The 25,123-nt window shown below is 42.5% G+C and overlaps 1 protein-coding gene across 5 annotated transcripts in view; it reads right to left on the bottom strand.

The window, feature by feature from the left end:
• Window positions 1–25,123, bottom strand: part of TRIO (trio Rho guanine nucleotide exchange factor) — a 339,933-nt gene that overhangs the window by 27,018 nt on the left and 287,792 nt on the right. For 4 of the 5 annotated variants that reach the window (XR_012921664.1, XM_076007936.1, XM_076007937.1 and 1 more), the window contains 7 exons: window positions 16,523–16,815; window positions 14,888–15,058; window positions 12,041–12,136; window positions 6,562–6,710; window positions 5,348–5,414; window positions 3,667–3,770; window positions 2,048–2,117 (listed from right to left, as the gene is read on the bottom strand). Coding sequence is in view for 4 of the 5 variants with exons in the window: in XM_076007936.1 (XP_075864051.1) it covers window positions 2,048–2,117; window positions 3,667–3,770; window positions 5,348–5,414; window positions 6,562–6,710; window positions 12,041–12,136; window positions 14,888–15,058; window positions 16,523–16,815 (950 nt within the window). In the remaining variant the exon portion in view is untranslated. The other variant, XM_076007938.1, reaches the window with a different exon arrangement.

The raw sequence follows: 25,123 nt of genomic DNA, 5'->3' as shown, positions 1-25,123 counted from the left end.
CTTAAATCCAGCAATCCTCAAAGTGGGAGGTGCGCAGACCCCTGGGGGTCTCTGAGGCCTTTCAGTGGCTCCATCACTTCAGAACTATTTTCAAAACAACATTAAAATGTCATCTGCCCTTTTCATTGTGCTGACATCTGCAGGAATGTGCAAAACTAATGGCAGGTGAAACTGCTGGCACCTCAGCACATATTCTTCACTGCCACAAATTTGCAATAAAAAAAAAATGCCAGTTTCATTTAAGAATGTCCTTGAAGTAATAAAAATTGTTCATCTTCTTAAAATTCAAACACTGAGTATATACGGTTTTAACATTCTTGTGACAAGATGGAAGTCCATGTAATATTTCTGCTGAATATATTGTCTCGAGTAGAGAAAAAGCAATTATGTGATCAAGTTATAGGCTGACCTAAATGCTTTTTTTTACAGCCACCATTTTTACTTGAAAGAACGATGGAAACAAACTATAATTATTTATGCTTTAGTATCCAGTAGACACTTTCTTAAATGAAATCAGCCTGGCATTTCAAGGCAGACAACTGGCAGTATTTGCTAATGATGAAAACTCCAGCTACCAAGCAAAAATTTAGAATCTTGGAAAACATGTATCTAACAGTCACTGTGAAATTGACAATACTTAAAGGCTTTTCTGAAAAGATGGGTGGTGATGGGAAAAAGTCTGATTTTTGGATATCGTGTAATGAAATGTGTCAACCTCTGGAAGTCAGAGGTTGCCTAAGTGAACTGATGTCTTCCGCTGACTGATGCATGATGGCCTAAGACTGTGCATGGCTGAAAGATCCTCCAAGTTTAAGACAGTTCAATGGATTTAACTGTCACAGTGGGGGCGAAGTTCACAGGTAGGTTTTCAGATTCCATGCTGTAACTAACCTTTAAGAAATTATCACTTGCCAGGCTGGGCGCAGTGGCTCATGCCTGTAATCCCAGCACTCTGGAAGGCTGAGGCGGGTGGATTGCTCAAGGTCAGGAGTTTGAAACCAGCCTGAGCAAGAGCGAGACCTCGTCTCTCTAAAAATAGAAAGAAATTAACTGGCCAACTAAAAATATATAGAAAAAATTAGCCGGGCATGGTGGCGCATGCCTGTAGTCCCAGCTACTGGGGAGCCTGAGGCAGAAGGATTGCTTGAGCCCAGGAGTTAGAGGTTGCTGTGAGCTAGGCTGACGTCATGGAACTCTAGCCTCTGCAACAAAGTGAGACTCTGTCTCAAAAAAAAAAAAAAAGAAATTATCACTTGTCAAGTTTTGGTATAGTATCTAAAATAAACTATCTAAGATTCTCTGAAAAGGCTATTAAAATATTTTGTCACTTTCTAACCATACATCTATGTGAGGATGGAATTTTTTTGGTATACTTTAACCAAAAAAAATCACAGTAGGTCGAATACAAAAGCAGATACAAAAATCCGCCTGCCTTTCATTAAGTCAGACATTAACAAGATATGCAAAAAACAAAAAAACTCTTGTCACTAATTTTTTTTAAAAAATGGTAATTTTTTTCCCTGGGAAAAAACCTAACTAAAAAACTTAAATGCTAATATATTTATTTTAGATATACACACATATTTGGCTATTACATTAAACACACTGCAGGTATATATACATCTCCACCAAATATTTGTCTGCCCATAGACACCCCCAAATATTATTGCTTTAGGCTTGGCCCTGGTCCCCTCTGATCAACATGTACTGTTTTTAGCCAAATAGATAGCTGGGGCCAAGTAACCAGGAAAGCAGATAACTGTCATATAAAAAAGAGATTTTAATTCTAACTCACTAACACTGTACAGTTTGATTTTATTCCTATATACTCTTGATTTTATTCCTATATACTCTTGTAAAGTATAAGCGAGTTCTTCCTTAATCTGACTGAAGATGACAACATCAGAACAAACTATAAACAATTTTATTCCTATATACTCTTTGATTTTATTCCTATATACTCTTATAAAGTATAAGCAAGTTCTTCCTTAATCTGACTGAAGATGACAACATCAGAACAAACTATAAACAATGCTATTGTACTTACGTGTTTAACGAAAAGGGATCCTAGTTTTTCCGGATCTTCAAGGCACTTCTCTAACTCTCCTAAAAAAAAGCTGATAGGAAAGGGAATATAAGAACCATCTCCAATTTGGCCTTTTAATTTTAGATTTAGGTTTACATTTTCAAAATAGTTTGCCTTGACATGAGCAGTTGGGAAGTGAAAAGTATATGCTTAACAAATATTAACATACGCAGAAAACACTTGATCAGGCTATAAAGCAAAAAGGGACACACAGTTTTGGAAGATAAGGCAGGATGAGCATCTATTGATTCACAATCTTCCTTGCTTTTGGACGACGAGCATTTTTGTCTCATTTTGTTCAAGGACACAAGTGCTAATATCCTGGGATGAATACAGAGTGACAAAATGTTTCAAAGCAACTGGTCATTTTTTATTTCTGAAAACTTGGTCTTTATGCCTCTGAGTTTCATATTCATTCTATGATGATCTTTAGAGGCTTAAATTGGACAATAGACATAAAATACTAAATATGTTACCTGTGCCAGATTTATGAAGTTTCCTCAAATATTATCAAAATCAACATCTAGGTTAGCCCCTTTAAGATTAAAATTAGGTACAATCACAGTAATAACGAAATAGCAGTAGGGCAAGTGCTCTTCATTTCTTTTGGGCTAAGTTGTCTTTAAGATATATATCTACCTTAATCACCACTTACATGTATTCGTATTTGGTATTTTATTAACCTGCAAACCTCCAGGCCAATTCGTGTTGTGTTAAGGGATTTCCTATCCTCCAGCTCTGCAGACACTGTGGCAGACAGCATCTCTGGATGCAATTTCTCTGACTATCCCAGGAACACTGTGTCATTTCCCTCTTCCCTCCACAGCCTTAAAAACCAGCCTTGGAAGTAGAACACTAAATGGTACCAGTATCCCTTTTAAAATTGGATCACTATAAACTGGAGGGCTGTTTCTAAAGCTGACCAAACATTTACGTGTGAATCCAACTAAATTAGACATTGCAGGGGATATGAAAATAAAGACTGAACCTGGGTTAAAAGGTTTTACATTCTATTAGGGAAAATGAGTACATAAATAATAAAACATTACTTGATAAATCCCCCGGGAATTCCTCCTCCTGTCTGTACAGAATTTTATAGTTTAAAGAGCATATTCCCATCTGCTGTCTGCAGGGGGGAACATTTCTGCCTGGAATGACCAGGCCTAACGGAGAAGTCAGCACTGAGCTGCAATTCTGATCAGAAGCACTTATTGAGGCTTACTGTATGCAGACATTGTTCTAAGTGCTTTTACAAGTATTAACTCAGTCATTCTTCCCAACAACCCCATGAGGTGGGTAATGTTATGATGCAGGTGGGCAGACAAGGAATGGAGGTCACAGGGGTGAGGCAAATGGCCCAAGGTCAGGACCAGCACGTGGAAGACTCTTCCCCGTGCATTGACATGCTACTACAAAACTTTTCAGTACATCAATATTTCCTTTGCACCGGCTCCCTCCAGGAGGCCACACAAGTAATAAAAAGGAAAAGAATAAATCTCCTTTACCACGGGCCTGGCCTGGCACGATTTAGCACATGCTGAGGCTTTGCACACCACCCAGCATGACATGTGTTTACGTACTCTCTGTGCCAGTCATAAATCTGATGGATGTTGCCAAACACAATCTTGTCTTTTCCTTTCATGTCATCAGGAACTCCATCTTCTTTCATAAGTGCCATGTAGCCCTACAATTGAATGTTTAAAATTAAGTTTACTTCATGAAATGTGTTTGAGTCAAGTAATGGCTTATTGGTTAATAGTCACAAAGGCCTTTAAAACAGACACACACACTTTCTTGTAACCAATGCTTTATTTAAAAACCAACAAGAAACCCTATATGAAAAGTATGCTTAACTAGCACTTAAAATACACCGTTACATTCATTGGCTGTCATTTTCTCTCCCTGAACTGTTTAGCATTCACAGATCAAAACTCTTTTAAGAAACTAACATTTAAATAAATGTAAATGGTTTCATTACAATAAATAATCTTATCAGCTTGCAAATAGTAAATATTAATATTTGGTCAGAATCACATTTCTTCTGTTTTCAGCATGTATCTCATATAAACAGAAAGATTTCCTTTTCTGTTTGGATTATTATTAGTTTTATTACTTTTGAGACCGGGTCTTGCTCTGTTGCCTGGACACAGCGCAGTAGCATGATCATAGCTCACTGCAGCCTCAAACTCTTGGGCTCAAGGGATCCTCCCACCTCAGCCTCCTATGGAGCTAGGACTATGTAAACTGTTAAATAGGGATTTAATCATATTCTCCTTATACACTGATTTTTTGACAAAAGTTGATTAAGTATGTTGCTAAAATGTGGTTTAAAACTTCTATTTAATTCAGCCTATACAAGAACCTCTTAAGTATTCAGGGTACTTATTCAGGGTTCTTACTTAAGAACCTCTTAAGTATTCAGGGTACAATTTTTAACTCAGATGTTTAAAGCTTTGGATTTGATCACATACTTGATTTGTCTACAATAATTGTAGACAAATCAAGTATGTTACATCTTTTATGTTACCCAACTAACTGTAATAGCTGTGACTTTTAATAGGATATGCACTCAAAAAGTATTTTCCTATATATATTTGCAAAGCTGAAGGAATAAATGATGAAATTTATATTATAAAAATAGCTTTTTGATGAGTTGAGTTCATAAATATGACTGTGTCTTAAATTTATTGGCAGGGATTAGCCTAGAAACAGCTCTTCATCCTGTACAAAAGGTAGTAGTTATCCTATGGCTGCACAGTGCCTAGCAACTTCTGGTCAGTGAAAACTGAAAAAAACTGACCAGTGGCGACACATTCTGTGCAAAACTTTAAGTACATTACTTGGTATAGCCATAGGCCAAGCCCTGAACTTGGGCGGATTCAGGATGGAAGTGAATCCACAGCTGAGCTATGCTGAATTCTTTCAACCAATATGTTTTCATTTCTGTGATACCCACTCTGTGAAAGAAAGGTAAGACTCCCATCTAATAAACAACTGGATATATTTGTTTACAAACTTAATTGTTAAAAAAAAGATTATATCAAGATGCAGTACTATGCCAAAAAGCAGCATTTACTACTGATACAGATGATTAATTGGCTAACTTTTATATTTCAGAAATACTTTGTTGGTTTTCTTTTTTTTTTCAAAAATGTTTATAAAGCTTTTGAGAGAGAATCAGTGTTAAAATCTCTAAAATGATAGCTCTTTGGACAACTCTTAGGGCTAATACTAGGTTATTAAACCTCTGAAAATACACACCTCAACCACATAGCCAAGGTCCCGCACATAGTCACGCTCTGTCTCCACTAATTCTTGCAAAACATAGCTGAAAAGAGAGAGAAAAAAATAGTGTTTATAATCCAAACTCTTTGTTGTCTAAATGAATTCTTTTGCACCTTTGCTCCTGTCAGGATAGACTCTTGGAACTGAACAGTAATATATCAAATTTGTACAACTGGGTCTTAAATTTTTGAGTGTCCCAAATCACTTACAGGTTTAAGTGGGTGACCCATGAGAGCTCCGGAGGTCAAGAGACACTTAAGCACAGGGGCATAGTGCAATCAGGGTGAATTCACCCTATGGGATTCTGATCGCACATACGGACAGGAAAGAGAAGCTTAGACGTGACTTGTTTATAAAGCCATGACTTTAAAGGAAGCAGCTTTAAAAAAAAAAAGATTAAGTCATTTAAAGCTTTATTGGACATATAAGAACAATTTTTAACTCAGATGTTTAAAGCTTTGGATTTGATCACATCACTTGTAAGTGTTTCTGTTTGTAAGGTTTAGTAACTGTTTCAAGCCACTTAGATAATAGAAGATAATCACTTTATCAGTATAGCAAACAACCTCAACTGGCTGGAAAAGGTTCACTCATTTGTTGTCATTCATTCATTTGACCAACATCATCCCAGCGCCTTTTGCGAGGGAATCAGTATTATTATGTGCCCAGCAGCTGAGGCACACACACTGGATAAAACCAAGTCTCTGCCTTCATGCAGCTTACAGTTTATCCTATTCTGCAAAGGCAACTTTAAACCTTTTGTAGCATTTTTCAGGACTCTTACCACGAGCTGCTTTACTAGAATTGAGAAACACTACCACTAAGGTATACTCAAAATATATTTAAGTTTTGGGAACAGGTTCTAATTTTATGTTACCTTCTTTTTCTTTCACGACTATATATACAATAAAAAGTGTAGGAGTTCCTCACTGTAAGTGGCAGAAGGTATCTTTGTCTAGATCATTCTTATAAAGTATAATATAAGAATAAGACAACAGAAACTGCAGCTGTAGCTTACTCCACCCCTCTGAGGTTCTGAGTTCTCTACACACACACGTACAAGTACTCAACCAGAGACCCTGGAGCTCCCACTGCACTAATTCAGAGATGAATGCCAGTCACGTTTCTGAAGGTGACAAAGACAGGAGGGAAGCCAGAGAACAATGAGAATGAGAATACTTCTGTCTTACTGCCTTCTCTTCAAGGAGCTGGACTTCCTTTCTTCCATCTCATCAATGGGCGAGGAGGAAGAGAGAAGGGAGTTGTCCGAGGGGTTGAAGGAAGGGCTGCTGCTGTCTCCCTGGTCCACAAGGAGTGAGCTTGGTCGATCCTCCAGGGCCTGGAAGAGATTTAGATAATTGGCAATGTTTACTGCCTACAGTGCATGACAGCTTGAAATTAGGATAAGGAATTCTAAGTTAGAAGATGTGTTTGTAAAATTATAAAATCTTTATGTTTGCGAAATTACATAGTATTTACAATACAAAAAACCCTACTATTAATAAAAAAATGGAGTCAGAGGAGTTGGGTAAAAGGGGAAAGTTAGAATGAGAAGGACAGTGAATTTATATACATATCCTCTTCCTTGTTGCCACATAATTAGAAATGATACACTTGCTTACATCAGAGTGCTGTATTCATTTTTGGACATATCACGTATTTCAAATCTAGCAATTTTCTTCTTGGTTATATTCCTGCCAAATGAAAGCATGAGTAGTTCAGAAGTGTGTGGATCAGGCCAGTGTGGCCCCTGGACATGGTAGCCACATTCCTCGTGGTTGGGCTATGTAGCAGTATCAGCAATCTATAGTTTAAACAAATTTGGTTTGCTCTTGATTGTCCATGAAGCCTTGACTCATACTTAACTGTACATAGATCACCCAGCTAAAATTAATCTCTATCTCACAGCTTCCATTCTATTCCTTCTCTACAGGAAGTAGTAATCATGCTGGTCTCTACTACTTCTCCAGAACTCTCCCTCCCCCACTGGACTTTAGCTTCTGCAGGTGATTATTTTTTATTGTTGTATCCCCTATAGAACCTCACACAAATTTTCACAAGAGTTCAATAAATCTATGAGTTGACTGTAGATAACGTCTCTCCCTGGATGAATGTGACAATGATTAGTAATTACTTCCTGATTTGACATATTAATTTTGTGGCTTTACCTGGATCCATAAAGTCCCTAGGAATTACAATTCTTTTAAAATTTCCAAACATCTAGCTGGATATATAGAAATGACTGAACTGGAAACATGTGATTAACTTATCTTTGGCTAAACAGCATAATACAAAATGCAAGAACACTTAATACTTCACTTAACACCTAATATACATATTAATAAACTAAAATCTCTGATACTTTTGCTATTTTCTCCCTCTTACAGTAACAGACTGAATCTCACTTCATCATGAAGCAGCGCTTTGAGGACATAAAGTCTGTACACTCAATCTTGCTAAACAAAACCCACAGAGCTGTACAAAAACACACCAACTGCTACTCTCATTTTTGAGAAACAGGACATTTAGTTAAGGAGCACAGTTTGACCCATAAATTGCACTGCTTAGCTACTGACCTCTATCGGAAGCAAAGGTTTTGCTGTCAAGTAGCAGAGCATGATTCATGTGTCAGTTCAGGCACGTCTCTGACAGGAGCCCCAAGGGAGAGCAAGGGGCCCTGTCACCTGTCTGGACAGCTGAAACTCGTTAGATTGAATTCTGTTCACTTGACCAACGAGAAGACAGAAAGAAAAGAAAGGCTCCAGGAGAGAGCAAAGAGGTTAAGACATGGACTTCATCAGTGCCCTTGGGGACCTGTCTTCCATAACCAGTGGAACGTCTGTGCAGACCCGAAACAAAGGAGTCTCAGGCCCCTCTGGCTACCTGTGCTCCGATCTGACCTGCCCTGACCAAGAGGGGCCACCCAAGAGGCTGCAGATGTCCTGACAGGGAGGCAGTCATGGTTATATGTTCTTGTCACATTAATGACGCTCGATCCCTCCCTGTGGCCCAATTACCTCTTACACAAATGTGAGTGAAAAGGTTGTCACCAGCATAGTGCCACCTCAAATGAAATAACTGGGACTTCACAGTTCTTTTTGTCTTTGTCAACTTTCTCTATTTCTTATATGAGGATAGGTCTGCAAAGATATTCTCCCTCTTCTGAAGTTAGTTCTGATAAATTTTATTTTCTTAGGAAACTGCCCATTTCATCCACGTTTCATTTCAGATTTAGTTTCAAAGAGTTGAACAAAGTAATGTTTTATGATTGTTTGAATTTCTTCAGTTTATTCCTCCCTTATAATTTCTTAATTCTTTGAATTTCTGCTATTTTCTTTAGGTTACCTAATGTCCATATTTATACAGAGAACAGATTTCTAGTTTTATTATTCTACTGTTTTTCAACTCATTAACTTCTGCTTTTATCTATGAATTCATTCCTTTTGTTTTTATTTGGCTTTTCTAACCTCTTGTATTAGATGCCATTTAATTTAATTTCATTCTTTCTTGTATCTTTTTTTATATTTTTATCAGTGAAGAGAAGAAAACCCCAAAGTCAAGTTGAAACAGTTACTGGGGTGGTAGGCTACTACTACGCTATTACCAAGATGTAGGAAAAATGCACAATGTTTAAAATAACTGCATAACAGTTGAATACCTTCTCTCCTCTCCTCCCCAACCAAATAAATTAATATGTAGCTTCTGATGGATAAACAATGCAATATTCAAGTCTAGTTCTGAAGGCATGACAGCCTCAGAAATCTCCCCCAAGAAAACGAACATGGATGACTAAGGGTCCACAGCACGGTCACAGGCAGCAGGAGAGGTTGAAGGATATTAAAATGATTCACTGGAATTTTTACTGACAAAAAGTAGTTCCCATTTGACATCAGAGGATTAGTGACAGCAAATCAATGCAGAGTTATGTTTCCCTTGAACCAGAAAAAGAAGGCAGAGTTGAGATTACATCCCACGGCAGAATGAAGAAGAGGTGACTCTGTCACATAAAGTACAAATGTGGTCTTCCCAGGGAGGAGAGAGGCATCAGTGAATGCCCATGTCCACGGAACCTTCCCAGGAGCTCCACCAACAGCATCCCATGTGCAGCTCAAAGACCCGGCTCAGAGAGGCTGAGCACGTGCTGGTGGAGATCCACTGTGAGCAGGAGGTTGTGAACCCAAGTCCATCCCACCCCCAAACTCTGCCCTTCTCACTGTGCCAATGGTGTTATGTCCTTCCACTTAAGGAGAGACATCAATGTGCAGAAATAACTTAGTTTCAACTGAGTAAATTGAGAAAGTTTAATTCCTCAGAATTGAGAAAGGCGAACAAACAGTAAGAGCTGGAAGGGACCACGCCACAGGCCAATACTCCATTTGGAAGTCCACTCGAATTAACTACAAATCAATCAGAGACCACATAAAACAGAATGCAGCTTAAATACTTGCAGAATAATGACCAACAGGCTGACAAAGTGTTGCTTCATAGCATTCCCTGGGAAACCATTTCAATTATTAGACGAGAATGATTTTAATGATCATCTAAGTAATGTATATAAATGGCTTTTTAAAAAATGTTTAAGGATGCTTAAAAACTCACTGCATACATTTTAAGTACCCTTTGTTTCAACCATTTAAACAACTTATTTCTTAAAGAGACACCAAGCATGTGGCTGTAATTCAATTCATATTGGTGTGATTCCAAATTCTTGACTAGTGGAGTCAGAATTTATGAATTAGCTACCAAGTCCTAGCAACCTTCCTGTCTAACTTCAAAGCTCATTTTGTCTTTTCCAGAACACAGTGTGACTGCCCAGGGAGAAATTCTTAGCTATGGCAGGGTAACATATCAGTCTGAATATTTTCTTTATATAATTCACATTTGATCCAGTCAACTAGCTTCATTAGAGGCTATTTAGAGGTAGAAGAATTAGGAATGATATATCTGGTACCTAGTTAATACGCAAATGCAAAAGGTAAAAACACATAACTTTAAAGAAATATACTCTTTGATCTAGCAATACCAAATGCTGGAAATCCACCCTACAAATATAACCACAAATATGTAATGAACATGATGTTTATAATAGTGAAAAACTGGGAACAACTTTAATGTAGTAGGAATTTATTTAAATAAATTATAGTATAATGTTTCTGACCCTTAGTAGTTAGTCAAATTTTTAAATGTTTTGTGTGTCTCAGTTTCCTGATCTTTAAAATGGGACAGTAATGCATGCTTACCTCATAAGGTTGCTGTGGGGGAATATATTTAAATTAATATACGCTCACACTTAGAATAGCACCTGGTTTAGATTAAGCTCTCAATGGTATTATCAAAGAATGCATATAATGGAATATTAGAGTTATTAAAGGGAAAGAGGTAATATGTATGTATTGACATCAGAAGATCCTCAAGACATATTAAGTCTTAGAATCTTAAAAATTGAATAAATCCATTTTAAAAGAAAAGCATGCACTCATGCACATGTCGCGGATACACCTGCACCAGCAAGGAAAACGTCCGGAGGAAACACGTCCAACTGCTCACAGTGGCTGCCGCTGGAGAACGGATGGGCAGGAGAGGCTGAGGGCTTTTACTTTGGGAGGGGTGGCTTTTAAAAGATGTTAAATATCTTTACGAGGTAGTAGAATTTGCTAGTATAAAAAGTTGTTACCATTAGTGGTTTGTCAGTGGTTTTTCCATTTCATAGTTAAGAAAACTAGAGAAATAGAAATTAATCAATTTGAATCAGCAGCAGTGTGTGCCTGTCTAACTTCAAAGAATCAACATTTAATTTTGGGCTCTTATTAAATGAATCCACACTGACCAACAGGTAACACAGAGGTCATTAAGAGAATAAAGCCCTTATATATTAATGCAAACCCTTTTCTCATATGCTGTAAACCCAAATAAAAGATCTCAGAGATAACATAAGAAAACTGTGAACCTATCTGTGGGTCCCACTGCCCCAGGCATGTATTTAGACTGGAGTTGACATATATGTGCTGTGGATACAGTCAGTCACGTGTGCAGTCAGAGGCTGTCCTTGGCTCCTGCAAGGGAACATGTCCCGCATACCTGGAGCCCTCAGGCCAAGACAGACAGGCTATGCCAACACTGTGACAATATCTCCATCTGTGGAGGGGCAGGAGACCAAGGTCAGCCACACAGAGCAGTCAACTACGTGCTTGTGACTGAGCCCTAAAAAGAAACTCCCAACACCAAGGCTCGGGTGAGCTGTCAGGGTTGGCAATACTCTGTCCAAACTGCCACACCAACACTGCTGGCAGAAGTCAGTGCTTTCCTTCACCAGGGAAGCACAGCTAGGGGCTTGGACCCAGCACTCTCCTAGACCCCGCGCCATGCAGGGCTTCCCTTGGCTGATTGTAACCTATGCCCTTTCATGGTGATAAACCGCAGCTGTAGGAATAACGGCTTCTCTGAGTTCTGTGTGTCCTTCAAACAAATCAGTGAACCCGAGGGTGGTCGTGGGGACCCCCAAATTTGCTGTTGGTCAAAAGTGAGGGTGGTGTTGGGGACACCTAAGCTGTGCAAGAAGCCACAGCTACATTCTACAGCCCAGAGCAATGCACAAATGAGGGCAAATCCATCTGCAGGCAGCGAATCGGAGCAGCTTCCAAAGCTCGGTCTGTCTCTGGGAGGCCTTACCATCTTGCTTTTCACGAGTTCCTCAATCGCACTGACAAGCTCGGCTGCACTCGGCGTTTCAGAGCTGGTGGGGCGGACCAATAACCGGGAAGAGGCCTACGGAAGAAGTTAAGAAAAAAAGGAGGGGGAGGGGAAGGCCTCGCGTTAGTAACTGGACAGACAGTAAATTCCCCTGCAAGCTCGAGCTCTTTTTAAAAGTAATTCCAGACAAAAAGACCACAAGTTTGTCTTTGTTTGCATTTATTTAAAGTCATCCTTTTAAATTTACAATATTCTGACATGAAACATTAAATAAAACCTGTCTGGGATACATGTGGGAAGCAGACAAAGTCTGTTTTTAATCCGCAGTCATGTAACATCGTAATGTTTTTCAGAGGTGACTGGGCCCGGGAATATTCTAACTGTAACTTTCACAACTGCCGGCGAGGCTCTAGGCTAAGGAGAAAAAATACAGAATCTGATCTATGGAAGAATGAGAGGCTTAAGGTCTAACGAGTGAATCCTTGAATAATCAGGAAACAAAACAGGATACTAAAAATGGCTTTACTGTGTTTATGGGATTAAGAAAAGAAAGAAACGAGAAAGAGGCAAGGAGCAGGGTGCGGTGATCAGACAGGGGAGGAGGGGGACGAGCTCACCATTTTCTGTGCCATCCATTTCCCCATGATTAGTGCAGAGTACAGGAGAGCTGAGGCCTCACAACCTATCAGATGCCACTTATGGCTAGAATCAAGGGCGTAACAGGGCGGACAGTAAGGGAATCTGGGGGAGGGGCTGCTAGATTGGAGTTTCAGTAATTAGCAAACACGGGGTGTTTGCAGATTACTTGCACTGTTAATTAATCGGGAACTAGAGGGGCATAATATGAACCTTGCTTCATATTAAGGACAGCAGAGATGCATGCGGCACACGGCTACTGTCCCAGCCATGCGTGTCTCACAGCAGACAGATACAGGTTTATACATTTACAACGAGGCTTTTAAATGTGTGGACCAAAATGTGCACTTTGCAAAACAAATGTTGGTTTGGTCTAATGAAATATGGAATATGGGGTGAAGAAAACAAAGAAAAAAATTCATATGGAAAGGTAAGGAAACTGAGCCAAAACAGACACAGAACACAAATCAACATAATGCTGCAGTGAAAGTTTACAAAAAGAGAAAACAGAACAAAACAAAAAATTAGTCACAGGATAATTTACTGTCTGGGAACATCACTACAGATTTCTGTAAATGAATACTGCTATCGATCATACTCAATGAGGTTACACAATAACCAATAAATGATTCTAGCAAACAGAGGAATATAGTGCCATTCACTGTTTACATGGAGAAAAGTACGCCCTGACTAGGTGAACACGTCAACAAGGCCCAGCCCCCTCATTGTTTGGATAAGCAATCAGATTTAACAAATTTTAGTTTTCTGCATTTAAAAAGGGTATGGCTTAGAGCAGGGGTCCTCAAACTTTTTAAACAGGGGGCCAGTTCACCGTCCCTCAACTGTGGGCCCCGGACGAGTCGGCCGCTAAGCAGGACAGGCAGCGTCGGCAAAAACACCCAGAGGGTCAGATAAATGTGCTAGGTGGCCCCCATGTGGCCCTTTGAGGATGCCTGGCTTAGAGTATTACAACATAGCTTGGGAAATGTCAGTGAAACCACACAGCCCCCATGTCCTGGCTAGTCACTCTGTGCACACAAAACTCCAGGACCCAAACCCAAGCTAAGTTCTGCAGCTCATGGCCCGTGTTCCAAGACCCACGGCACCTAACAGGACCCAGGCTTCGTGTTGGAAAGGGAGGAGGACGTAGATTCCTACAAAGAAGAGGCTGTGCAAGTGTCTGCCTTGGGTTAAGACTAATGTGTGACATGACCTGGCCTCACAGCTGCCAACCAGTGGCCATGGCAGATCCTGGGTCGTAAAATACAGGGTGATTAATCCAGCGAATGATTGCACTAGCACTGACAAGGGAGGAAGGGGAGGAAAAAGGGAAAGGATGGAGAAAAATTGTTGAAAACACATCTGTTTTATTCAGAAAACTTAAGTTACTGCCAAAAAAACCCCCAAAACAAAAGCCCAGCAATGACTTTGGAGCATGATTTTCAATACCTGACAGTTTTCAGGGGCACAATGGGCCAGTGGATGTGCAGCTGTATTTATCAGGTTTCCTTTTTGCTATTTTATTTTTAGGGTTCTACAATTGGGATGTACAAAAAATTTTAGATTATGTAAGAACTCAGGGAAAAAAATTAACTTGGCTTAATACCTCTGCACGTATGCAAAGAGGGGATTCATGCTTTCAACTGATTTCTACACTTTGACAACTATGCCCACACTCTAGCGTATTGATCCTACAAACTAATGCTTGCCCTGCTGGAAAAAGTAATTGGACAGGGACATCATCTCATCTTAAAAGAGAAACCTGTGTGCAAAAACACCTCACAGAGAGAACAAGATGGCCAACTGATCTTTTAGTGCTGTGTTCAGGTAGACTTCTCTGATGGCTCTCGGGGACTCTAGTCAACACATCGGGAGACTTTAAAATTACTTTACAAGTGGCAATTACTAAAGTATTAAAAATGCACTGAGCCACACGTGCATGCGAAACTGCACGTGCTGACCTACTGCTCACTCTAAATGGCTCTGTTATGTACACTTTTAGGGTGCAACCAGGCTGACTCTGCCTAGAAAAGCATATCACTGGGGGGCCTTTTCCACATCTCTGAATCTCCTGTCTCTTCAGAGGAGGCTGGTGTGGAGCAGCACCCGAGAGGGCCCTGCCCCTCGCAGCGCAGTCGTGGCATCCCTCCCCCGCCCTGCCACGTCCAGCCTGGCCCGTGTGCCCCTTACCTTGTCATCCTGTGAGTCCGGCTGGAGAAGGCTGTGCTGCTGGATGGCCATGGGCGGGGGCAGGGGCACAGCGTCCGCCCCCTCCTCGCCTTCCTCTTCCCCACAGCTCTGCATCCCCGAGGAGGAGGATTTGGAGAGGGTGCCGCTGCTGAGGCCTTCATTCCGGCCTCTCTGAAAGCAAATCAACATTTGCTGGTCATGTTCTAGGCTATGACCACCCAGGCCCATTCACCGGCACTGCGTCCTAAAGGGTCAACTGGAAAAGTGTAATGAGGACAGAGAGACAGATAACAGGAATCCGGAAACAGCCCTTCTTGACTTCGATGGCAACTTGTCACTTCCTTCCTGCAACCCAGCTACCTTGCTCATCAACTCGGACAAGGCACGGGCCACTGACTCTGTTGTTTTAAGGGACTGTCAACATTATCCGTTAGGCTCTGAATGCATCTCATTTTCAAGAAGCCAATAAGAAAGGGTTCAAAAATTTGAGCTACGACCCTCATGTTGATTCAGCCCGCCAATTGCATTTTGGGTACCTTGAAATAGGAAAATTCACTGAAATAGTAAGGGCATAAAAAAATATAACCCAAGATGCATTTTAAGAATCCAAATTACGTATTCTTTCCCTCTGTTCTTGCTTTTAGAAAAGGTGTTTTAGTTTTACTAAGAGGACACAGATTTATAAAGCAGATACATAAGTACATAATGGCCCACATACTCCAGTGAGAAAGCTCATGGTCAAAATATGCCCAGGAAAAAACCCAGCAGAAAGCACAAATCTGCCAAATAAATGAAATGGTATGAATCTGAACCTGTCTCTGTCTGTCTTTTCTTTCTTGAGCCTGTGTGGGATTTGGGGGTGGAGGGCTCCAAGGTAATGACTTGGAGGGCCCCTCACTGACACACCACCTCAGGCGTCACACAGGAATTCTGTTTCTTGCAGTAAATTTAAAGCGCACCCACCTAACCAAAAGGAAATTAAAAAAATTTCTAGCTGACCTACATCCATTTATCTTTGGTGGCAAGGGAATAACCTGGTATTTACTACTGGGTCAGCGGAATAAATCAATTGGGTATTTTCTACTCAGGACAAGCTGTAACTATAAATATTGGGAAAAATAATTAGAGAATGCAAACATTCCACAAGTCCTTCCAAGTTTCAAACCTGAGCTTTTCCTGCAAAATGCTGCCATGGTCCTAAGTGCTGACCTCAGGGACTACTCAGATCTTCTGCGGCTCCCTCCGGTGCCTCCCGGCTTTGCCTCCTGGTGGAACGGGGAGGGGAGGGCAGAGGGGCTGTTGCGCCCACTTCCTCCTGGCCCGGGTAAGGGGGTGGGAGATGGGGGGGTGGTGACTGAGCCTGGGGCACGAGCTCCTGGTGCTGACTTCTACCCTGCTACCAGGGAGGCAGCTGCTCCAATCCTCTTTCATGCTGCCCCCACTGAATCTAACAGCCTGCTAAGCAGAGATGTTAATGGTAATGTCTGGGTAAGCACAGAAAACAACCAAATCAGTTTACTCATAAGACAAGCAACTACTCCTACAATTGCAAAAAACAACAGTGAAAAGAAACACGGGAAGGTGTCCAGCCTTCCGTGACTTCAGCAGCTGAGGCTGTCTCGCTGGCACGCTCACCTCTTCCACGGTCTCGTCCTGTGGGGTGGCCGCGCTGTCGTCTGAGTCCTTCTGCGAGCCGGCGTCTGCGCTCTTGCGGACCTCCCTGCTCTTCTTGTGCTTGTGTGCGAGCTTCTTCACGTGCCCGTCGGCCTTGCCGCTGCTGAGCCGCCGCACGGGGCTGGTGAGCCACTTGCGCAGGGTGTTGCCCGGCCGCTTGGGGCCTGGAGAGCTCTGGGCCCCGATCATGTGGGGCTGCAGGGAGGCCACGGAGGCGGGCGGGCTGGCGTCGTTGCTGGAAACGGACAGTGAGTCTGCAGGCGACAAGGAAGAGGGGGCTAGGTGACAGATGACATCAAAAAATGGTACAGGCTTGCCCTGGCGAGACTTTGTGACAAACAGCGCCCATCTGGGAGGTCCAGTTGGTGGGTCTATCAGAGGAGCCCCATGGCCTCTTGTTCCAGCCAGACCACACAAGGCACATGGGGCTTTGCTTGTAGTCGGGACAAAGTTATCTCTATTAACAAAAATAACACCACATTTAAAAAAGAAATGTGAGAGGAGAAGCTATCGTTAACCAAAATGCTCTTAAAAAAACCCACGATATCCAAATCAAGTTTCTCACTAGATCACAAAAATGAAATATAGCCAACCCTGGGTTGATGAGTTTTCAAGAGAAAAAACCCGCAAAATGTAGGTAGCAGCGGACACTCAACAAATGCACGGAGCCACATGAGGTCTACTTTATAGCCTGATCACCAGTGTTGGTGCACGCTGCCTGGTCCCTGCTGAGCGCTGGCCTGGGGGCTCCACCACGGTGACAGGGAATAAAATGCTTCACTTCAGGAAACAGGATGATGAAGATGATGATCATTCACTGTGCTTGTCATTTTCTCAAGTCTTGTCTTTTGAAGTCTTAAAAATAATTAAAACTAATCTTTGAAAATATTATTTTGTACCGACACCTGCACTACCTGTATTTACCTCTGTGGCCCTGGAGCCCCTTCCCTGCTGCAGTTAAAACCCCTGAGATTATATGTAGAGTCAGCAGTGTTTTCCCACAAGTGTTCCCGACGCTGGGACTAGACGGCACATGCCCTTCTAATTACTGTCCCATTCTTCCCTTGGCCCAAGACACAGACTGGTGAAGACTATAATCTTCCATAAACATATGATGCAATTTAAGCAGAATCACTCATTCTTAAAAATCTAGACTTTTCTCAAAGGGAAACACTGGTTCAAAACCAATCAATATCTATTAAGGAGTAGTAACCATTTCTTCCCATATGTATATATGCATACACACAAATATGTGTGCATATACATTTCTTCATATGTTTATTTTAGTCATATAAAACATTTCCACGTCAGTCTCATTTTCCTTAGGTATGGTCTGGAAGAGGTGGGAGAGAATGAAATCATTAGGTTGAAACCATTCCTAGGGACTTTCTCAGGTGCTGATTTAAGGTGAAGGGTGAAAGAGGCTGACATAGTCTCTGGTCTCAGAACTCCTGCTACAGTGACAACAGGACAAAGGAGGGTTTGGATGATCCACACGCCAGATGATAAGGTATTCAACTAATATCTTGGGGGGGCGACAATGATTAGCAGGCCACTGCACTGGCTGCAGCAGGCAGAGGATTTCAGAGTCGTTTACTGCGGTGTGACTCAGAGGTGGGCCCTGGACTTCTCCCTGGACAGAGATGAAAAACACCCAGTTTCTTCACCCACAGGGCCCACCTCATAGTGTTTTCTGGATGACGTAATTACTGTATGCTACGGGCGAGGTGCAAACTGTTAGAGCTGAGAAGAAGGTGACACAGGAGGAGGAATCAGGGAAGGCGTTGTGAACGAGGCACTGCTGACGCCAGCCTATGAGTGAGCTGGGCCCAAACCACCGCGGACTGTGTCAGGAGCACGTCAGACCTGTGGGGGCACAGGTCTCACCTGTCGGGGACCCGACAGACTCCTAGGGACTCGCCCAGTGCCAGCATACAGACAGCAGGCACACATTAAGCACTGAACGCAGACATCAGAAACCAACAGTCTAAAGAAAAAGGGCAAGCTGAGTCACAGTCATTAATCTGACATACACTCACTCAGTCAAACAACTGCACAAGACAAAGAACTACGAGGGAGGGGGCCAGGTGGAGGTGAGAGCCATGAGGCGGGCTCACCAGGGAGCTCCGCTGCGCCTTGGGTGACGTGAAGGAGACAGGAGAAAGACCGAGGAGCTCACTTACTTTAATAAAACTAAGTCAAGTGCGGGTCTTAACATTCACAGGCAGAACATTTACACATCAGGAGTAACAGAGAACGCCACCTAAGCCAATAAACCAACTTCGTAGACCTTCCCGAGCCTAAAAGTAGAGAATGTGGGGGACTTGGCATGGGAGCAATGCAGCATATCAAATGAACCCCAAGTGATGCCTGCAGGCTTGCAGAGAAGGACGGCTGCTCTCGGAAGAGGGTGTGCAGCTCGGGCAGGCAGCCCTGAAGCATCCAGACCTCCCTGTCGGTTAGCAGATGCAGCGGTCTCTGCACGCGTGACAGAATGAACTGCAGTCAATTACTAATGCTTCATGGCACCCAGCTGGCTTCATGAGGATGACACTCAGGGTATTTCAGCCTTGTCTGGGAAAGGAGCTAGTTGTTGGAAAAACGGCTCAAAAAGAAAAAGAAATTAGATATGTCATTTCCCAGCTTCTCTCCATGGACTCAGCTGCATAGGATTTGGTCCTTTACACTTTGGGAAGCAGGTTCAAGAGAGATTTCCTGCCCACTGGCTGGTCGAGCATTAGAAATGTGGCATGGGCCAAACATCCGTGCTGGAGCCCCGAGGATCAGAGCCGCCCGAAGTGGGAGCTCATCGGTGCCACAGACAAATGCAAAGGATTCTGTGACTCTGCTATTCTGAAGGGAATAGGCAATTTCTCCCTGAACTACTTATCAAATCACTGCAGGGACATTATTTCACTTTGCTGGAATATTCATGACTTAGAAAAATGCTAGCAGCCATCACAGACTTAGAAGGAAATTTTGTGGAATTTTTTATTTTACCTTGAAAAAAAATTTTGTTTCAGATGTCTGCAAACGTAGAGGGAAAATTATGACCCCTTCTCTTTCCACTTTGTTTTTAACAACGATGCTCCATTCCTCATGCTATTAGACTCTCTCTGAAAAAATAAGTTGTTTTCTTCTCACTACAGAAACTCCTTTCACCTAAGTCAGTGGATTGTAACAGCCCATGCATATGTGCCTTGCTGGGAGAGGGGGGGGAGCGACAGAATGCACACATCAGAATAAAAGAAAAGAATGCACACATCAGGAGTTTAAAAAGCTTAAAAATTATTTAAACTTAATGCCATCATTAACAGAATGAAATAAACTGCCTGCTATTATTTTTAGTTATCTGAAAAACAGACTTTTCTTGCTAGACCAACTGCTCTGCTGCAAATTTTGAATTATATCACATATGCTAATGTTTATCTCTAGTAGATGAAGGTTTCTAAAGTTACTGGGTACCAGGTAAGCGTGCATCCCACAATAAACATAGAGCTGCAGAATTCTTAGGTCTCTGTGGGAAGATCGTAAATTACTGGTTTGCACCCTGTTGCCTTTCCCCAGAAGAGGGCCTGATGGCTGTCTCAGTGGCTGTGAGCCCACTGCCCAGATAGCCACACTGGGGGATGCTCCCTTCCTCTCGGCATTTTGTCCTCACCTTTTTGTTCAGCCCAGTAACAAGGGTAATCCTCAAGAGGAGAGCTGATGGTCAGAGCCCTGTGTGACCAGTTTGTGACAGCATTTTCCTAGCTGGGTGAATGTGAGGTCAGGAAGCCGACCACGACCTTGGACTCCAGGCTTTGTGTGGGAGGGTGCCATGTCTTGTTTGTTTGCCACTATAGGCCCAGTTGCAAGCCGGTGGCCTCATGCACTCTTGGTGCTTAATAAGTGCGTGTTGAATAAATAACCAACAAATGAGCAAATGAACCAGCTGCAGGCTATTCCCAGTTTCCCCTCTCCCAGGATAAGCATACTGACTGATAATTTAAGTCAACCACTTGAACAGTGATGTCCTGAGTTACTGGTACACCCTGATGATCAGTGTTGGGAGGAATTACTACAGGTCAAGTTCACAGTCAAGTTCAGAGTGTGTGCGCTATGTACTTCCAAGATGATAATTCAAAGCAGGTGAAGGCCATACCCTCGTAGTGACCCCCATCTCTCACCCGAATCACGCTTCATTTTCTCACAATGCAGAGCCTGGCTGAGTGACCAGGAGCATCACCTGTCACGTGAGGTGCAGGGGCACAGAGAGGGCTCAGGACAGAACTGACCAGAGAAATACCATGAACGACCCCTTTGTTACTCCAGCGAGTTGTATTTGTTCCTGTTTCCCGTCCTCAGTTACCCGTCTCTTGCCTCCCCCCATCTTCTACCTTCCTGGAAGAAAAAGAGCCAGCTCTCAGTCTCGCTTTTCCCCCGTCACCAGCTCTTCTGTGCAAGAATGCCTCAGTTCCCACGAGGCCTGCTTTCCTCTTTCCAGCTTGGGGAAACTCACTGATCCAAGGTCCAGATGGACGATCAATTAAGAATGTCACAAAGAACAGTGGACGAGCCAGAGGGTCGGCGTGGGGCTGGTGCTCCCCTCCACAGCTGTGGCCCCGGCAAACACTGCGGAATCTGAGTCCCATTTCTCAGGGCTGTAGCAGGATTACGTGAGACAGTGGGAATGAATGAGCTTTATAAGCTATGAAGTCCTGCTCACAAATGTCGGAGGGCTGGGGCATCCAGGACTCCACGGCAATGCAGAACTGACTATGCTATATTCATATAAACTGAGTCCCCAGAAAACAGGAACAATCGGGCCTGTAATCGCATGCCTAGCATGGCGTCCAGGACACACTAAAAGTCATTTTTAGATGTGTGAGGAATGAGTGAAGCAACCTAGATGAATCACTTCCTTCTGTTTCTATTTTTAAAAACAACTTATTCCTCATTAAGAGGAAACACTCAACTTCAGCCTAAATAGATACCATCAGCACCTGACAGTCACTTAAAAGATGCTCAACTGTGCACATGAGAGAGCTGCTGGGATCTGCTCGAAGCCCCAAGAGAGACAATCAGTTAAAGTTGATCCCTTCTTATTTTGAGAGGGAAAACTCCTCACATACGTGGCTTCGTCGCTGAAGTCAGAGTTCACGCAAAGTCCATGCTAGATTCCTTTTTAAAAGAAAAAAGCTGAAGGGAAAGGGGCAAGCAAGCTCCGACCTTCGGCCCCACAGGAAGGAGCTCCACTGCGGGAACACACACAGCCCCAGCGCTGCCAGCAGGCGAGAAGCCGCCTTTAGTCCCCGTCTGTAAATCTGGGACATCTGTGATTAATAAAAGCACTTTTTTTTTTTTTAATTTAAGAAAAAAAGGGAAAATGGACCATATCCTGCTAGTTGCAGGCTAAGGAGGATCGTGTTTCACTTTAACTCTCTTCTCCTTTTCACAAGGGTAAACAGTCTTAAAGAAGTCTCTAAGTGTTCCAGAGTAACAATTAGATTGCCGAGTATGGTGATAAACTGAATTAAAAACTCCTGCCCCTGAATTTAAAAATGGTTCACCCAAATCTCTGCATTTCTTTCACTTCACAGTCTCAACAGCATAGGAGCTGCAGGAGGGCAGACCTCTCACTGCTTTGCTCATGCGGTGTACCCGGAGTTCCAAGCCTGCCTGGCACACGCAGAGAGCACCTGCTGGGTGAGCACCTTAGAGACGAGTGGACGGCCGAGGCCATGGGGCCGGAGTTCCAATCCCACCCCTGCCACGACGCACTGGGGTGGGTTCTTACAGGCCGACAGCCCTCTTTGCTTTAGTTTCCTGATGTGTAAAATGACAGTGATTCCTCTGACCTTACCAGGCTGCTGGGGGAAAAGGTCAAGCCATACTCACATTTTGCATAGAAAAAAAGGAAAAAAACCAACTGCATAACGCAAGGAAGAAAGCAGGACGAAGTGGAGCGGCGAGATTATCCACCGACAAGCACCCTGGCCCAGAGTGAAGGCCTGGCCTTCCCGGACAGCCGTGGCACACTCTGCGCAGTGGTCACCTCGCCTCTGCTGTGACAGCAGCCCTCATACCATGTAACGCCAGCCAAATGAATGCTCATGGCCAACGATGACAGTACGTCACATCTGATGAGGCAGAGCCACCACACAGATGCACACGTCCAACAGTGGGAGAGTGCGCAATAAACACCTGCCACACATTCACATTCCCTCCACAGTGTCCCCAAATTACAGACACATCTGCCCATCGTGCTGTCCATTGTAGGTGCTCAAAAACACCTGTCAGATGAACAATGTGCTCTAACCAGGATAAGCGTAACTCAGAGGCAAATACCCCAAACCAAGGGCTAACTGACAATTCTAGTTGTAAGGACTTAAAGAAATGTTTACTTAGCAGTTATTGCTGTGTGCTCAAGAAAGATAGTTAAAGGACACTTTGGGGCAGCTGCTTCTAATGTCTGAAGATAATTCTATCAGATTATGTCTGAACAGGGAAGTCAGGGTTCAGCCAAGTGTACCTGGCCTATGGGTGTTTTCCGAACCTCCATGTTGTCAAGGATTTGATTCAGCAAATGACGTTTTTATTCAGGAAGCTCTTCTACCATGCCGGGGAGGTTGTAATGTGCACGTGAAAATCACATCTATTAATTACTTAGGAAGCAAAGAACAAGCAAGCTGTTAGCTTATGATTACAGACTGAGTTGGTTGAAATATTCTAGACCAAAATTTCTGGGTAAATGATTGTTATCTCTACATTTTTTGAACTGGATTTTAATTCCTTGCTTTTGGAATCATGGTAACATTTTTTTTGAATATAGAAAAAAACCACAGTGCACTAGAAATCTCTCGCAGATTTCATAAAAAGTGAGCTAATCTGTAAGTTATTCCTCCAGATGCAACTCCTAGGGATCACCTCTTCGTTTTCCATAGTGATTACAAATGCCTCACGGGCTACGCATGTTAATTTAAGACGATGAGGAACAAGACAAAGCTGGTGTAGTACATGGGGAATTTTAGGTAATAAAGAAGAAACTGACCTGTCGAGTGATATGGTTACCCTTTTGGTTATTAAGAATATAGATGTAAATATTGTTATCATATTTCTCAAAATTTAAACCTATATTCTACTTGTGAATAAGTATCTGAAAATGTTTCTTGACTGACTTCTATTTTTTCATTCCAGTTACCTTGTTCTTACATATGTTTCACTTATCTTCTGTCTGTAAATGCTACTAAGTCTTAGTTTGCTCTTGAGCAAAATAAGGATGCATCAGGGTTTGAAACACCGGATTCGGACTGGGCACTGTGTTGTCCTCAGTGAGTTCTCTGTTTCTTGGCACATGCCTGGGTTCCAGGCTTCACTCTGGGCTGCAACCGTCATGCTGGTGCTGTATCAGCATAGGAAATAATCTTTGAAAAAGCCAGAGACATATGAACTCGAGCTCTGGAGACGTTAATGACCAACTTTTGCATATTTCACAATCTGGTGCACAGTGGGCCCTCAACACACAAATATGAGCTTTGTTATTTGATTTCAAATACAAAGTGAACGCAGAAAACATGAAGGAGAAAGTTAAATTCCCCAGCTTTTTTTTTTTTTTTTTTTTTTAAATAATCCCTAGATTCAACCAGAGGCCCAGCACAGCATGGCTACAGCTCATGCTGTAATGAAGAACACATGGCCTTTGCTGCCTGAGAAAATGCACATAAATGACCAACACTTCCACTGTTCCTGTGCAGCCCCCTCCCACGAATTCACATGGGAGTGTTCCCCAGCGGCCATCTCTGGTGACCCCCGAGTGCCAGAGCACAATGTAATCATTGGTGTCAATTAAGCCACCTTAGTAAAAAACAACTTCTCTACCTTTGTCTTTGTGAAGACTGAAAGTGAGACACACACACACACACACACACACACACACACACACAGAGCACTTTCCCCAGCTGGGCTCTAGTCTCACTGGGTTATGTCATGAAAAGGGAATCCGACACAAGGAACACTAGAGATGCGAAGCTTGCCCCGTAGATCTACCCTCACAGAACACGCGGACAGAAGGCACAAGTACAAATTTGGTCTTTTAACTCTTAGAGAATCTCTAAATGCTATTTATGCTCAGTGTCGTTTCTGAAAACACTTAAAACATTACGTGAGCATTGGACAATGTGGCTATGTCAACGAATGTGAGACTTCAAACATCGTTTTTCCTCTCAAGCTTATTCTTGAACGGTGAATGCCGACCTAGCGGCATTTCTGGTCAGGAAATCATTTCATTTTAAAGGTCTTTCTTTTTATTTTCACTGCTGAAATCTCCAATAATGAAACGTGAGGAAATTAAATAAAAATGAAAACAGATGGCACAATCCTTTGTTTGCCTAATCAGATACACAGAACCTCACATATTGCCAAAGTAGAAAATGTGAAACACCTCGAAAAGGAAATAAATGAAGAGTCATTAGTGACGGTGGATAACAGAAAAAGATGGGTTAGTCTAGATCAAGTAAGGAATTTAATGCGGATCTAGAGATGTGAGTTGGGTGTGCCCTGAACAACAGAGGACCTGGCTGG

Source organism: Microcebus murinus, chromosome 11, assembly GCF_040939455.1.
Source record: "Microcebus murinus isolate Inina chromosome 11, M.murinus_Inina_mat1.0, whole genome shotgun sequence".
Taxonomy (NCBI): Eukaryota; Metazoa; Chordata; class Mammalia; order Primates; family Cheirogaleidae; genus Microcebus; species Microcebus murinus.
The sequence above is the reverse complement of the archived record's forward strand: the minus strand, read 5'-3'. Positions and strand labels throughout refer to the sequence as shown.